The sequence below is a fragment of the Pezoporus wallicus genome, unplaced genomic scaffold (genome assembly GCF_028554395.1).
Source record: "Pezoporus wallicus isolate ANWC-B61680 ecotype Strahan unplaced genomic scaffold, APGP_CSIRO_Pwel_v1 contig_4322, whole genome shotgun sequence".
Lineage (NCBI taxonomy): Eukaryota > Metazoa > Chordata > Aves > Psittaciformes > Psittacidae > Pezoporus > Pezoporus wallicus.
The window spans coordinates 2,481,355-2,498,215 of NW_026637224.1; the positions used below are offsets into that span (position 1 = coordinate 2,481,355).

Sequence of the window (16,861 nt, forward strand, 5' to 3'; positions counted from 1 at the left end):
CAAATGACTGGAAGATTGGCATTAAAGCCTCCTACTCCACCACTTAAAAATTACCTTCGTCTTCTTTGACTTATTCTAGAAGTCATTGGGGAAAACTAGAAAACAGTGAAATGGGCAAATTAATAATTTTAAAGTGCTGAATTTGAATTCCTCAAAGGCAATCTAATTTATGGGAAATTTAAAAAATACTGTAGCTTTTAATCATTCTGAAAAAGTAAGAATCATAATTTAAAATATTAAAAACTTTTATTGAAGGAAATATTTGTAATTCTCAGTCTTGATATCACACGACAGGAATAGTTTTGATTGTGAGTACTCATGTGTGGGGCTTTGTGACACAAATGATGGAAGAGAGAAATACAAACTGGCCCATGTGTTTCCTGTTAAGTGCCAAAGAAATCAAATTTTCATTTTTTTTATATACTAATACTTAGAAATTAATAAACAGGTACTGTGTTTAACTAACTTCAAAATTTCATTTTGGAATGTGTCATGTTTATTATGACTATATATTTTACCACATAGAATTCAGTGTGAATATTTTGTGTTCTGTATTAGCAAAGACTTATACATATCTAGTTATCAGATAGAAGAATGTTTATGTCACTTGTGGTATTCTGTCATTTCTCCCTCTGGGATGCCATATTACCGCTCTAAATCTGAAACTGGTATTGTCCACAGATTAATTGGGACATCTTGGGACCTAATTCAGAAGAAGTTTTATCTCCCATGAATAGTGACATTGGTGACCCTGTGAATGGATCATTCTATTTTGGAGAAGGAGAAGGAGGGCTGAGAACTATTAATCTACAAATCCATCCTCATACTGAAGCTGAAGTTCAGGAGACCTTCATTATTAGACTGAGACTTCTAGAAGGGGAAACAGAAATAGATTCTAAGGCAAATAGCATTGCACTAATAGTAAGTCACTGTTGGGTTTTTTTTCCTTCTGAGATGTCTGTTGACACTGGTCTGTTTTTTTTCCGAGATCTCTGTTGACACTCTGTTGACACTACAAGCTTAAAGCTTGTAAAAATTAATCATAATGATTGCACAGCTTGTCATTTGGCTTTTTGTCATAGTACTACTTGTTACAGCTTCAATTCTTCAAAAAAGAAAATAGAATTTTCAGAAAAAATTGTATATAAGCCCTGTTTTGGCCCTCTTATTTCCAGAATTCTGTGGTTCTGTTTGTAGACAGCATGGATTGGGTCCTCTTTTCTACATGTCAGTTCACCGTTCATCCCTTCTTGACCTCTTCTTCCCCTCCAGCTCTCCTAAATAGATGAGAGAATCTGACTATCACAAAGCAAGAGAAATGCAGAAATCTGTGGGAGAAGGCAAAGGGAGTTGTCAAAGCCAAATTATTGCTCTAAGGATACTGCAACTAAGGAAATATTTAAAAGGCTGATATAAGAAGCTAGCAAAAAAAAAAAAAAAAAAAAATCTTTCCTAAAAATTGGATTTTTTTTTTCCTGGTCTGTAAAGCATTGATGGGATTAGTTCCTATATCTGCAGGCTCCTAATTTTTCCTACAGAGAACCAGTTTTTTTCCCTGGGCTGGAATGTTTCACACTGCATGCCAATGAATTAGCTTCTCAGTAGGCACTGGTGTTACAACTCCATTTTAAGTCAGTTGACCAGAAATTCTTGTTGCAGCTAGTGATTCACACACAATGATATACAGCATTTGAAATAAAACTGTCCTTTCTTCCTCAGACAGGGAGACAGAACTGAGAAGGGGAAATTCATACTTCCTTTGCTGTCTCTTAATATCATTTTGATTCCAATTTAGATCCTTCTTAATCTTCTTTATGTGTTGCTGTTTCGAATGAGAGTACAAGTCACTATACATTTCTGATACATTGTTTACTTTTTTACAGATACAGAAGTTTGGGGATCCTAATGGAATTGTACAGTTTGCTCCTGAATCCTTAACTGAGAAAAACTATACAGAACCCTCAGCAGTGGAAGGGCCACAAAGCATCACACTGTTTATCAGACGAATTCAGGGCACTCTGGGAAACATAACGGTATTCTTACTCTTTCCTAATAAACAGTGTAATATGAAATCATCCTCAGTATCAATGTATGGAGAAATATCTTATTCTGTGTCTTTCGATTGCTTGTTTCTCAAATTCTTTTTCAACATCTTGCCTGTTAGACTGAATTTAGGAAGGGCTCAGCCCTAGTACTTGTAGTTTTGAGAGTCAAATTCAGTCTCCCCTAATCAGGTTAGAAAAAAAAAGAAAACCAGTACTGCAGCGCTTCTTTCTCACTTTACCCTGTGCTTTGATGGGAGAACAGAAAAGACCATCCATTCATAGTGAGCTTTCTTGGAGATCATCACAATTTATTTTTCCTGCCATATTTAAAGTTAAGAAACAGATTTTTGAACCATCACTCTCGTTTTTTACTTGATGTTGTTTAGAAATAAGCATTTTAACAAGTACTTGTTTGATTTAAAAAAAAATCCATTAATAGAAGCATCTGCTTTGTTTAATGAGTTTTCACTCTTCTTTTTTATGTGAGGAATCTTGAAAACACAAAGAATATGTTGATGTAAAAAAATGATTAATTTTTAAAAATTCTGAGTTTCAATATAGTTTTACATAAATATTCTCAAGATATACAAAGAACATCTTTAAATTCATAGTACTGTTAAAGGAACAACACACATTTTTGTAAGACTGTCTGTGTTCTTTCTGTGCCAACCTAAACCAATATTTATTTTACCCTCTTAAAACTAGTCTGTTCCATATCCTATCTGTACTGAATCCTAAATATGAAAGTTTCTGACTCTATGTGTAATTTTGCTTACGTTTTGTACATTTTCTAAACTCATTTCAGGTTTACTGGGAAATACATAGTGAATCTGACATCACAGGTGACTTCCTTACAACAGCGGACTCTGTTGTCATTGCTGACCAGCAGAGTACAGCTGAGATAATTATTTACCTGTTACCTGATGATGTTCCAGAACTGGATGAAAACTATGTGGTGCAGCTGATTTCAGTAGAAGGTGGAGCAGATTTAGACCAAGAGAAAAGAATTTCAAAGATCAATGTGTTTGCAAATGATGATCCTCATGGAGTGTTTGCCCTGTACTCTGATGATCAGTCAGTATTTGTAGAGAGAAACCTGGATCGGTATGTTCATATCAATGTAACTCGGCATGCTGGAGCATTTGGAGAAGTGAGAGTTGAATACCATATCATGTCTCATCATGAAGAAGTGCTAATTGAACCTGAGAATGAGGAGGGATACCTCACAGTAAAAGATGGTGCCAGGTTTGGAGTGAAAAGAGTGCCAATAAGTAACCAGGTCGGTATTATCCTTTTAGCTCCTATGATATCTATTGTTTCCATTTGTGTCTATCACAATACCAACGTAGTGGAAAAAGATACTAAACTCTCAATGGTAGCCACCATTATGGATTAGGACTGTGTTCAAATACTACATTTTCAGATAATAATTGTAAAGTCACTGCTATGCAGCTGTTCATATATTCAGTCTTTCCTTCCATCATTGCTCTGTGTTACTATCAGTTCAATATTTTATTAGTATATGTATGCAACTATTTCCTCAAATTTCCCTTTTGGGTTGTAAATAGTGATCTGTCACTGCTGAGTCATGAAGCAGCAGGTAAATTTACCTGCAGTTTTCTGTGTTCCTTGGTTGGTTGTTGCTATTAATATTAGTGTCTTACATCCTTTTCCAATCATTTTATGTCTTTATAATCCTAAGTATTAAATAAAGCTGAGGATACTGTGTTAGATACAGTTTATTAAAATGGCAGTAGTTGGTCTACAAACTCACATTCCAAAAAATGCTGGCAAATCACATTCACAGTATCGATGTTTTAGCTGTATTTCTTTTGAGACACATAATCAACAAAACACTTGCCTTGAAAACACTGCTTTTTTTATGCTACTGGAATAAAACCTGCAGATTGTTCTGATACTTAATTCATTCAACTGGTGGATATGATGTTTTTTAGTGGAATTAAATTTCTACCTTGCTTAAATTCTCTCTCTCAAAAGGCATTTATTCTACTGGGCTTGAATTTTACTCTGGAACTGACTAATGTAAGCCTGGTTAGGGGAAGTGCCAAGGATGTGCCTAAAATACTAGGAAAAGCAAAGTCAACTATCCTGCTTGTTCCTGCGGAAGCTGCCAATTCACAGGTCAGTAGACTGGCTGCAGTGTAACGTTTCTACGATACAAGGATGGTATGCTCCGTTACAAAAGGTAGATGCCATGAGGATTCAATTGGCTTCTCAAAGTTTTCAGTTTTGTAACCGATTTAATGACTGACAAGAATTTTCCAGTTATTATTTGTACTGTATATTTTCTTTTGACACAATTTTTACAGAAATGTGTTAATATAGTTTGAAAATGTCTCTTCATCTATAAAATGAAAATAGTGTAAATACTATGGTGAATTTGTATTTTTGTTTATGTGAAATGGAAGTTCTCAGGCTTAAAAGGACTAATTCTGGACAACATTACTTCTTTAAGTACAGCAGCCTCTAAGTAGGTAGCAACATGTATGCAGTAATGTGTGCAAAATGAGATGTAGGTCATGCTGGTTTTAATGCAGTTGACAATATATTTGGCTAATCCCTGAGCAGAAAACTCTCCATTTGTCTGCTTTGCATAAGAGTGAGAAAACAGAATTTTCTGTTCTGTGTGCTACAGTTCCCATTTTGTATGTCAAGCAAAGGCCATAGCATGCTGAGTTTTTCTCTCCTAGTGAACAGCTCTAATAAAATAATTTTTAATGCTTTTAATTGTCTTGAAGCATTGTTCTTTTAATTTGTAATTGAACTTAAATAGTTCTTCTGTAAACATTGTTTACTACCATATATACATTTATCATTGCTTTTAGAATGTACAAATTATCCTTTAAGGCCCATTTGCTACTCAAAAAGTAGATCAAGTAAGAATAATTTGTGAACAATGTTGTGTGGCAACAACTTGGTTTTTACTGGATACATAATTAATAATTTATTTTAGACCTATGTTTGTATTTCTGTACAATGATACAGCTATTGCCTGGGAGCATTAAGGGCAGGTGGTTTGTTTTTCTTTTAAACAACAGACACAGAATGCTATACCCAGTGTTTTCAGTGCTGAAATGTAAGTCATACTGGCTCCTTTTCCATGAGATGTAATTCTCAGAAATCTAAAGATTTAGAAGTATTGTTGAATAGTTGTAAAGGAAGCATGTGTGTATACATACACACACACACACATATATATGTATATACACACATACACATATCCATATATACACATATCAATACATCTATATACATACATCTATATGCATGCATAATTATTGTTTAAAATACCTCTTTTGCAAGATATAGTATGCTTTCACTTATGTTATTGCTTATTTTTATTTCATATTCTATAACAAAATCTACTGTGTTTCCACAGGTTGGATTTGAATCTGTGATTTTACGACTTGGAGACATTGTAGCAGGGACAGGACAGGCTGTCATAGCCAGAAAAGGAGTTTATGGCTCTGTAACAGTTAGCTGGATTTCAGGATACCCACCAGACCTAATCACTGACTTTGCTCAGCCAGGCAATATTACTCCTCCATTTGGTAAGTACTTGTTTTAGGGAGGAAACACCTATAAAAGTTGCGTAAGTGATGATTTCACCTTTTAGTTATTTGTACCTCTACATGCTTCCTCTATTAATGAAAAGTTACTAGAATGAAATTTTATGGTTTAATTTTTATTTGTGAGGGATGTTTATGAGTAAAAAAGGAACTAAGCTTCATTGAGACATATCTTGGAGGCAGGCACAATGCTGTGGGCAGCTGATGGACAGCTTTATCAATGTGGATTTTTTCCTAAATGGAGTGGAATTATGACTCAAGTACCTACCTAAAGACAATTCCTATTTAGTGATTTTGACTTGTGCTCTCTCACTCTTTTCCTTCAGGTACTGTTATATTTTCCTCTGGTGAACAAAGTAAAGTAATTTCATTTCAAGCTATTTCAAATGTAAATAAACATGAGTCATTTGCCATCACTTTAACAGCAGTACACACCAATGTGTCTGGTGGGGCTTGCCTCAGGTAAGGATATTACTTTTGCATTGAACAGATGCTGCAAGAATTGCAACCTGGGTACAGGCATACACCTCATACAAATCCCTATTAAATAATAGGTCAGTAGGAAGTTGTGACTTCTTTGATCAATTTGTATGTCTTCTCTCAGGTTGAAATAGTGTCAGTGCTGCAGATCTGACCTAATCAGAACAGAGGCTTTTCTCCAATTCCAGTCTATTCCATATCACTAGGATTGAAGGTGCCTAGAATGTGTCTAGGATTATGGAGACACTTAAGAACCAAGATCAACAGTTTTAGCCAGTAAGTTGAAGAATAAGAGCAACTCTAACAGTCTTCATTAGTGTCCCTAAAAATCCATTTTTAGAAGGTCTTAGATAATAAACATTATATAAAATAAATAAAATGAAACAAGAAATGCTCTGAAAATACCTGATTTGTATAAACATCCCTTTTATTCTTAAAAAGGTAGCACAGGAGGTAAAGCTGACCATTATTTTGAAGGCTCTATTTTGAAGTGGTTGAAGGATTCTAGTTTGTTAACAAAAATCGCTCACTGTAATTGCAATGCTATTTGGTAGTTGCTAGCACTGAATAATGGGTCAGTTCTATAGACAAGTGTAAGACCCAGGGTTTAGCAGAGAGTCTTAGTCTCTATGCTTATTTTGGTAAGAAGGAAATATGTTTAATATGAACAAAGTAGAGCTTAAATTGATACTGATAATAGGGCTCAGATCTGGTAAAAATTACTTGAGTGATATGGGGGGCAGTTAGTATTTCAAAGCCCCACTGTAAGTCTTAAAATAACTTCCCTTCCTTCTCTAGCTTCCTAGCTAAAGCTGAAGATCTGCTAGCATCTGTCTGCTCCACAGAGTTTTCCCTTGGTACAGGAAGCTTATTCAGTGGTTAAAACTGGTATTGCTCAGAGTGGCTGTATTTATTGTGTCTCTCTGCATTGTGTCCCCAATAGAAAGACATCATACTTTCCTTTGCCTGTCCATTGTCTCAGGAAGACCTTATTTTATTTATCCTTTATTCTGTATCCTGTGCTCACTTAGGATGCATCAAGCTTGTGGACAAATATTTGATCCAATCACGGCAAAAATGAAACCTCTTTGGATCTTGCTTTTCATTTTTGCTGTTGCTTCCCTCTACTATTACACGTTTGTTACAGCCATCACTGACTGTTCACTGGAAATGATTCTGCTTGGGTGTTTTACTTTTCAAACTTTTCCTTTCCTTTCTCAGCTTTGATATCTTTTCTGTTTCAGATCTGGATTTACTATAGCTGAAATTGAGCCAATGGGGATATTCCAGTTTGCTCCTAACTCAAGATCTATTTCAGTTGAAGAAGATGTTCAGACAGTCACACTACATGTCCAAAGACTGTTTGGTTTTCAAAGTAATCTCACTAAATTGACATATCAGACTGTTCCAGGAAGTGCCAAACCACTAGAGGACTTTATACCCATCTACAATGGAGAGCTTATGATTTTACACTTTCAGAAAACTGCTGTGATAGAAGTATCAGTAATAGATGACACTGTCTCTGAAATGGAGGAATTTTTTTTTGTAAATTTGACTGCTGTGGAAATTTTGGATGTTCCACCTGTTAATCCTGACTGGAGTCCACGTTTGAATCCAGCTTTCAGTGTTGCAACAATTAATATCCTGGCTAATGATATTCTTCATGGAATACTAAGTTTGGGGCCAGAGTTTACTTATGTTGAAGAAGATGCAAACAACAGTAGCCCCAACACAGTGGTACTTCATATCAGAAGGACCAAGGGGTTTACTGGTGATATTGAAGTAACTGTTAAAACCTTTGGGGGAGTTAGTGCACAGAGTGGAATAGATTCATATCCTTTTGAAAATGCTTGGAAATCAAACTTCACCTGGGCAATGGAAGGAGAAGATTTTGAAGAACAGTCAGTCTCTTTGACTTTGCTGGATGGAGAAAGAGAAAGCAATGTGTCCATTAAAATTTTTGATGATGATGAGCCTGAAGGACAGGAATTGTTTTATGTTTTCCTCTCAGATCCTGAATGTGGAGCTCAGATTGTGGAAGGAAAGGATGAATATGGATTTGCTGCTTTTGCAACAGTGATTATTGCAGGTAATATTTTCTTCCCCCAGAAAAGCAGTAAGTACAGCTGAGTTAAATAACAGTAAATAACTGTATGTTCTAATACCAATTTTCATGTAAAGACTGGGATTCTATTTGATGATAAGCAGGGTTTTCTATTTCCAAATCTTGAGTTCCAGATCAGAGGGAGGAAGCATCTAATGTACGAAGCCCATTGGATCCCTTAGCAATGTAGCTCAACATGTATTTATAGATGCTGCTTATCTCTGTTCTAGTCCTGCTTTACTTCAGGAAGGCAAAGGCTAAAATTGAGTGTTTTTTCTTATAGATGTAAGCCTTGCAGTTCTTTTTTTTGTTTGTTTGTTTCTTTTTTTGTTGTTTTTTTGTTTGTGTGTGTGTTTTCTTTGCCATTTCTTTGCCATTGAGGTTGGACCAGAAGATATCCAGAGGTCCCTTCCAACTCTAATGATTCCATGAGCTTTTCACTTTTATGTTGTATGGGGTTTGTATGAAGTATAAGAAGCAGTTTCTGGTTTTGTTCTTTGATACTATGCAGTTCATATATGCAGTGTAGTCCTCTGATTCTAAGGATGGAGGGCAGGAATGGACCATAGACTCAGGTGAGAATTTTTCTTTCAGTCACTGCATGCTACTGAGAGAAAGTGATGTCCGACCTCCAGCTTCACTTATCTTTTAGATATCCATCAGACTTATCAACTGAATATAAACCAAGTTTAACCACAATATAGCTCAAGTTTTAGAAACAAGTTGGAAATTGGAACAGTTCAGGCTAATCAAGAAAGTCACATGTAAGGTCCAACATTTACTGATGTTTTGTGTATTTAGGTAATTTTAACAAAACAAGGTAGGTATTGACAACCAAGATGAAACCGTGCTGCTGGATGAGTGTATGCAGCAACCAAGACTGTGTGCAAAACCAAACTGTATAAAACAAGTTCCCTTCACGTGCACCATCTCTAGAATTCACCATGCAAGTAATCAGTGTCCTGTACGTGCAAGTTAACCAAAGAAGTACGTGAATGGGTACAGGTTGGAATTTGAACTTGCATTGAATCCCATAGAAGTGTATTAACATCCTCTAGATTTAAACCCTGAGCACAATGAGCACATAAAGTAAGACTGGGAGACAACTTACATTAAGCACAAAGGTCAAAGCATGTGTCTGCATTTAACTGCATAGAGAGAAAGATACCATAGGCTGAATATTTGTGCATCCATATAAGCAAACATGCAGTTTCTGTTAATCTTCAGTGTATATATTGACATTTAATAACCATTGGGTCAGATGTAGATTGCCTTTTCAATTGCAGAGTAAAGCCATCACTATCTGTAAGGAGAAATCCTCTACAAACAAGATTTAATGGAACACTGTGCAGACATTAGTTTCTCCTCATTAACCCTGTTTTTTTTTTATTTCTACTGCTGTTTTGCTGAAGTTATTCACATTCCCATGAGGACAGTGAAGTATTTTGCAGCTCCCTAGTTTCACACACTGAATTAAAGATGCACGAGAAAAGCTGATGTAACAATCTGGGAAAATAAATTAGGGGTGGGATCAATAGGAAAGCTGAGGTCATATCCTTGAAAGCCCATCTTTACCCCATAACCTGTTATGTCAATGCTGTCCATCTAGGGGCATGCTGAGGCCCATTCTTGTTTAGAAAGGATATGTTTTAAGGGTTATCATAGAATCACAGCCTGGTTTGGGTTGGAAGAGACCTTAAAGCTCATTCAGTTCCACCCCCACCTTCCACTAGACCAGGTTGCTCCAAGCCCTGTCCAACCTGCCAGGGATGGGGCAGCTACAGCTTCTCTGGGCAACCTGTGCCAGCGCCTCACCACTATTGCAGGGGAGAACTTCTTGCTATGATCTGATATGTAAATCTACCCTCTGTCATTAATGCCATTCTCCCTTGTACTAAGCATAATAGAGCAAATGTAAAATAATATGGCTGAAGTTGCATCTCATTAGGGCATTACAAGCAAGACTTCTGACACTTTTCTGGACCACTGTAACACCTAGTCTCTTGAAATCAAGGGATAAAGAATTCAGTCAGTTTCCTAAATGCTTCCAAAAATACAAGGTTATGTGCATATATCGTGCCAGCACTCTCATAAAGAATTTACTTTTAATAACACTTATTCTACTGGTTAGAATAAAATTTAGAAATGACAACATTTGGAGTTTTAGATAAATATGAACTGTAAATTAAGAATAAAAATATTAAAAAAATGTGCTTGAGGCATTCCCAAGTGGTACTTTGCAGCATGCTTTTGATACTTGGCTGCTTTGTTTGGGTTTTTTTTTTTTTTTGCAGTTATCCATTTTAAAATCATAATTTAGTCTCCACTTAACTTTCTTGCTAACTACCTTCATGGTCTGTTTCCTATATAGGAAGTGATCTCCAGAATGGCATTTTGGGATTCATGCCAGAGGTACAAAGTGGTCTTGTACTTGATGAAGACTCAGAAAACAGAGAGGTGCTGCTGATTGTCACAAGGCAACCAAACAGGTACAGGCAAAAGCTGATTCAAGTGCTCTTCCACACTCTGTAATATGCTGCTGTTAGTGGAAGAAGTTATGATAAGATTTTATAAAAATTCTTTGCCTTTCACCTCCTTTAATAACTTCCCAGAATTTGGCAAATAGGCTTTTTAAGTTGTGAATGTGATTAGGTCTGTCACTTACTGGTATAAAACAAAAATGGAAAAAAACCCAAATATTTTCCAATTTACACCATGAGACAGCAAATGTGAAGACTTTGCTTATGATAAAGTATTTGCATTGCTAAAGGCGTCAGATTCTCATATCCCTCTGTAATAGAAGTAGGTATGAATGCTAAAATGAGCAATTAAAAGTCAGTACTATACTTAGGTTTTCACTCACACAGATCCTATGTTTTTTTCTAATTAACATATGTATGTTGCGTATTTATGTTCTTTAAACAGATATGCTCAAATACTCTAAGTTCCTGAAGCTTTAGGAAAGACAAATTCTTCCTGTCTTTCTAGGCACATGGTTACACCAGTGTCTTTTATTCAGCTAATTTAGTTTTTCTGGAACAAAAATTGAGAAGGATCTGGGTGCCTGTAATTGCTATATTTTCTTCCTCTGTTACTTTCTGGCAGTTGAAACATTTTAGAGGAAGGAATTTAAATAAAAAGAGAGACATTTTCATCTTAAAGCAGTTTGTTCCCTAGTGATAAGTTCTGAATAATAACGTGTGTTACCTCTGTGGTTTATGTTTCCTTCTTCAGTACATGTATACTCTTTTGATTTGCTTATAGAGCTTTTGAAGATGTGAAGATCTTTTGGCGTGTGACATTTAATAAATCAGCTGTTGTCCTTCTGAAGGATGGAATGAACTTGGAGAACGAGCTTGTATCTGTGCTGGGAGCCACTACCTGCATGGCAGGACAAACAATGTGCAACATCTCCATTCAAATAAAACCTGATAATGTAAGTAACAATTGCTCATTTACGTACAGTACTATGAGGCTGAACTGCAATTTATCAAGGTGAAAAATCTCCTCTGATTCAGAGGAGCTGGTGTGCAGTCTGAAGATGGTAACCTGATGTCTGCAAACACATTTTCTTCTGCAAACATGTTTATTTACAGGCTTGTACTACCATTATTATGACAGGTAAAAAATTTGGAAGGAGATGAGTGTTTAGTTCAAAGAGTAAACTGCAGATCTCAAGAGTTTTATAGAATAGTGAAAGAAAAAAGGAGTTAAAAAAGGAGTTAGCGAGTTACATATTCAAGTACTGGACTCTCACCCTTCACTCAGAAAATCTTTCATCTATGAAAATACTTCTTAGTTTGACTTATGGAAAACACATCCTCTAAGTATAACATCTCATTCAACAAAAATCTTTTATTGCAACTTGTGCATGATTTTACATGCCTAAATCTAGCACAGTGATCTGTGAAAACTGTACTCAATCATAAAGCTGCATAAAAATCTGTCACCATGCACATCCAGCTTGTGAGCAGTGAAGTTCGATTTAGCAGCCGCCATCCACTAAAGCTGTCTGACATTTGTCAGTCAGGTATGCCTAAGCCTAAAGTCTTGAGAGGCCCAGATGGCACTCAGAAATGCAGACATCATTGAATTAACATAAAGCACAGCATTCAGTCATTTTTACTGAAAAGAGAAGGAAAAAAAATATTTTTGTGTGAACACCCAGTGGTTAGGGCAGTCCCTTAAGAAAGGAAGGATTAACGCTTGCCATTCTTTCAGAGTGGAGAGACTGAAACTTTCCAAGAAATTATCTTAACAGCCACAGGCTAGCGGCAAAGGTGAAGTCTGGGGAATAGAAAAGGACAAGATCCTGATTGCATTATAGAAATAATGCAAGATGTAGGATGTGGGAAATAGTGATATCCAACTAGAGAATAGGGTGCATTCTCTGAATCCAGTAAGAGGGCCATCTTCCCTCTTCATCTCCAAATGTTATTTTTACATTACAGAGTTTATGAATAAAATATATAGATGATGAGACATCAGCTGCCTCTCTGGCTAAACTGGGATTTCGAAGCATTTAGTCCAAGGGAGTGGAATCATTATTTAATGACAGCAGTGCAGCAGCTGCAGAGACATTCAGTTGTGTCACATGAAGCACAAGCATGTGCCACTCTAATAGGTGCCAATGGAAGGCTTAAGTTCCCTGTGGCATTCAAGTAAATTTGCTCCTGTCATCAATTAGTCAAGATAATTCCATTTAGAGAATTTCTTAACAACAACTCAATTAAAAATGTATGCTATATAACACACCAAATATTTATTAATTTTTCTTCTAGTTCTTTCATAAGATAGCTTATAAATCAGTAGCAAATACACTATAAAATTATGAAGTCATAAATATTCAATAAATATTTTATGGTTTTATGGTATATTCTAGCTTTTACCTAGAAAGTTTTTGCTTGGTCAGCTGTACTGACTTTATTAGCTAAGAGCTAAATCCTGCTTACCTAGAATTACAGCAAGATTTCCAAAAATCCAGAGCTAAAACAAAGACCTGTATTAAAAAAAATAAAAAAGTTGGCTTCAGTGATAATTTTTTTTTTTTATAATGCTACTGTCTTTTGAAGAAATAAATTTTGGCAAGTTTGCTGCTTCATGTCTGCATGTAATAGGTACAGATAACACATTTTCAATGATTTCTGGAATCTTAGTAATCACAAGACTATTTCTAAACATGTTTGCATTTTAGGTACAAAATCAAGGATGAAGTAGAATGTCATGTTGTAATTTAATACTGCTACCATATTTTCAGCCAACAAGCATTATGAATGCAGGATTGACTAGGCTCATTCTTTTACTTATGAACACTAGAATTCAATACCTTGTTTTCCAAACCATCAGATCATAGTTCTAAGCTTTATGATTTTCAATAAATTCAATTACACATTCAAGTCTACTGAGGTTTGCTTGAAAAAACATGCATAAACATATTAGTGTTTAAACACTAAGGCTGTATGTAAAATCATAAAGTTTTCAGAACTTTACTTGAGTTCAGTACTTGAATAGTCAATTAGTTTCAAAACTGCACATTTAGACTTCTGTGCTGTTTTTCCATGGGTGAGTAGATGCGTACATGCCTTTTTGTAATGCAAAAAGAAAACGAATGAGAAAAATCTTCACAAGATGTACATCTACTGGAATATGGAGCTATTTGAGAGTTTACTGTTATGTGTTATGCCTGACTTAAAGCCACAATACATGTAGTATATAAATAGCTACTTTACTGCAATTAAGTTCCATGTGAAAACCTGAGATTTCATTATTGTACATGAAGAGTGTTGCCCATTGCAATATTATTTTAAGATATATATTTATTGTACTTACTGTACATTTCAGGAAGCAGGCTTGTGCATAAATCCATTGTGCATAAAAAACAATATATACATTTTTTGAAGCTGAAAGTAGTTAGTAGGTCTTATAATGATATGAAAATCATTACACCTCACTTACAGGTTCCTGAATTTGAAGCATATTTTTTTGTTGAACTGTATGCTGTGAGCACAGGAGCCGCATTGAACGGCAGTGCCAGATTTGCTTTTGTAAAAGTTCTGGAAAGTGATGCTCCTCATGGTTTAATATATTTTGCTGTGGGATCTCGTTTTGCTGTGGCTTATAGGAAGACAACTTTAATCAGTCTGCAAGCGCTTAGAGATTCTAGTACATCAGTAACCACAATGGTTAGCTACAGCATGCAGGTAAGACTTTTATTATTATTATTTAACTTATTATTTGTATCATTAAATCATTGTTCGTTCTCTAAAGTAAATGTTATTATAATTAGCGCTTTTTTTTCAGGAAATAGTCAAACATTTGCTGGGCCTAGATGGTCTAGCTTCCTTGGATTTTCATTAGTAAAAAGACCTTGTTCTCACTGCATTCTCAAGAGAGATTTTATCGAAACTACCCTTCCAGGAGTCTCAAAGGCCATGGTCAGTCAGGCATTAAATACATTTCTTTGTTGTAAGGTTCTTCTAAGATGCCAATTATTTTAAGGCTTCTTTCTCTGAAGTTAACTTTTACCATGATGGGTATGACTGCAAGATTCGTATATCAACACACTGTCTGTGTTTGCTCACAAATTTATTAATGCTCAGAGCACACTTAAGAACAAAGACTCTTTCATCAAATTTTAGCCCATTTTCTTGAAGTACTAAACTGATTGATTGAAAATGCAGTGTGGTAGAGTCAATTTTATCATCCCCATTCAATTCTGTTATGTTTACAGCTGTATCACCAGATGCTAACTGCTGAAACTTTTTATCTCTAAACAAGTACCTCATAATTACTGACCAATGATGAAGATTCTCCTTTAGCTGAAATAACACAGCTGCAAAAACATGATTCCTTCCACTTCCTTACAGCTGTGAATCCAGGCTCAAGGGCTTGGGCACTGGCTGCAAGATGGATTCCTCCAAGTTTGCTATCACACTGGAATAGTGCTTAGATTGATCTATGTGTGATTTTATAGAATAATAGAATAGTTAGGGTTGGAAAGGACCTTAAGATCACCTAGTTCCAACCCCCCTGCCATGGGCAGGGACACCTCAAACTAAACCATGTCACTCAAGGCTCTGTCCAGCCTGGCCCTGAACACCGCCAGGGATGGAGCATTCACAACTTTCTTGGACAACCCATTCCAGTGCCTCACCATGCTCACAGTAAGGAACTTCTTCCTTATATCCAATTTAAACTTCCCCTGTTTAAGTTTTTACCCATTACCCCTTGTCCTGTCACTTCAGTCCCTAATGAAGAGTCCCTCACCCGCATCCTTATAGGCCCTCTCCAAATACTGGAAGGTTGCTATGAGGTCTCCACACAGCCTTCCCTTTCTCCAGGCTGAACAGCCCCAACATTTTCAGCCTATCTTCATAGGGGAGGAGCTCCAGTCCCTTGATCATCCTCGTGGCCCTTCTCTGGACTTGTTCCAACAGTTCCATGTCCTTTTTATGTTGAGGACACCAGAACTGCACACAATACTCCAAGTGAGGTCTCACAAGAGCAGAGCAGAGGGGCAGGATCACCTCTTTCGACCTGCTGGTCATGCTTCTTTTGATGCAGCCCAGGGTACGGTTGGCTTTCTGGGCTGCAAGTGCACACTGCTGCCTCATGTTCAGTTTCTCATCGACCAACACCCCCAAGTCCTTCTCCTCAGGGCTGCTCTGAATCTCTTCTCTGCCCAACCTGTAGTTGTGCCTGCGATTGCTCCGACCCAGGTGTAGGACCTTGCACTTGTCATGGTTAAACTTCATAAGGTTGGCATCAGCCCACCTCACAAGCGTGTCAAGGTCCCTCTGGATGGCATTCCTTCCCTCCAGCGGATCAACCGAACCACACAGCTTGGTGTCATTGGCAAACTTGCTGAGGGCTCACTCAATCCCACTGTCCATGTCACTGACAAAGATGTTGAACAAGACCGATCCCAACACCGGTCCTGACACCAGTCCCTGAGGGACACCACTCGTTACTGGTCTCCAGTTGGACATTGAGCCATTGACCACAACTCTTTGCATGCGGCCATCCAGCCAGTTCTTTATCCACTGAGTGGTCCACCTTTCAAATTGATGTCTCTCCAACTTAGAGACAAGGATGTTTCACAGCCCCATCACAGAAGGCCACCAAATTGGTCAGGCAGGATTTCCACTGAGTGAAGCCATGCTGGCTGTCACCAAGCACATTCTTGTTTTTCATGTGTCTTAGCATGCCTTTCAGGAGAATCTGCTCCAAGATTTTGCCAGGCACAGAGATGAAACTGACTGGTCTGTAATTCCCTGGGTCATCCATTTTCCCCTTCTTGAAAATGGGGGTTGTATTTCCCTTTTTCCAGTCATTGGGAACTTCACCTGACTGCCATGATTTTTCAAATATGATGGACAGTGGCTGAGCAACTTCATTTGCCAGCTCCTTCAGGACCTGTGGATGGATTTCATCAGGTCCCATGGACTTGTGCACGTTCAGATTCTTAAGATGGTCTCAGACCTGATCCTACCCTACAGTGGGCCCAAGGTCTTCTTTCTCACAGTCCCTGCATCTGCCTTCCAAGACATGGGCACTGTGGTTAGGGCATTTGTCAGTGGAGATGGAGGCAAAGAAGTCATTAAGTTCTTCAGCCTTCTCCAAATCCAGTGTAGCCAGTTCTC

At 37.1% G+C, this 16,861-nt stretch overlaps 1 protein-coding gene across 1 annotated transcript in view; it reads left to right on the forward strand.

Moving 5' to 3' along the window:
- Positions 1-16,861, forward strand: part of ADGRV1 (adhesion G protein-coupled receptor V1) — a 280,088-nt gene that overhangs the window by 97,549 nt on the left and 165,678 nt on the right. Inside the window, exons 68-77 of the mRNA XM_057404316.1 lie at positions 682-921; positions 1,884-2,033; positions 2,851-3,324; positions 4,044-4,187; positions 5,446-5,617; positions 5,962-6,097; positions 7,360-8,204; positions 10,591-10,708; positions 11,484-11,655; positions 14,177-14,419. Coding sequence (XP_057260299.1) covers positions 682-921; positions 1,884-2,033; positions 2,851-3,324; positions 4,044-4,187; positions 5,446-5,617; positions 5,962-6,097; positions 7,360-8,204; positions 10,591-10,708; positions 11,484-11,655; positions 14,177-14,419 — 2,694 coding nt within the window. The remainder of the gene's footprint in view (positions 1-681; positions 922-1,883; positions 2,034-2,850; positions 3,325-4,043; positions 4,188-5,445; positions 5,618-5,961; positions 6,098-7,359; positions 8,205-10,590; positions 10,709-11,483; positions 11,656-14,176; positions 14,420-16,861) is intronic.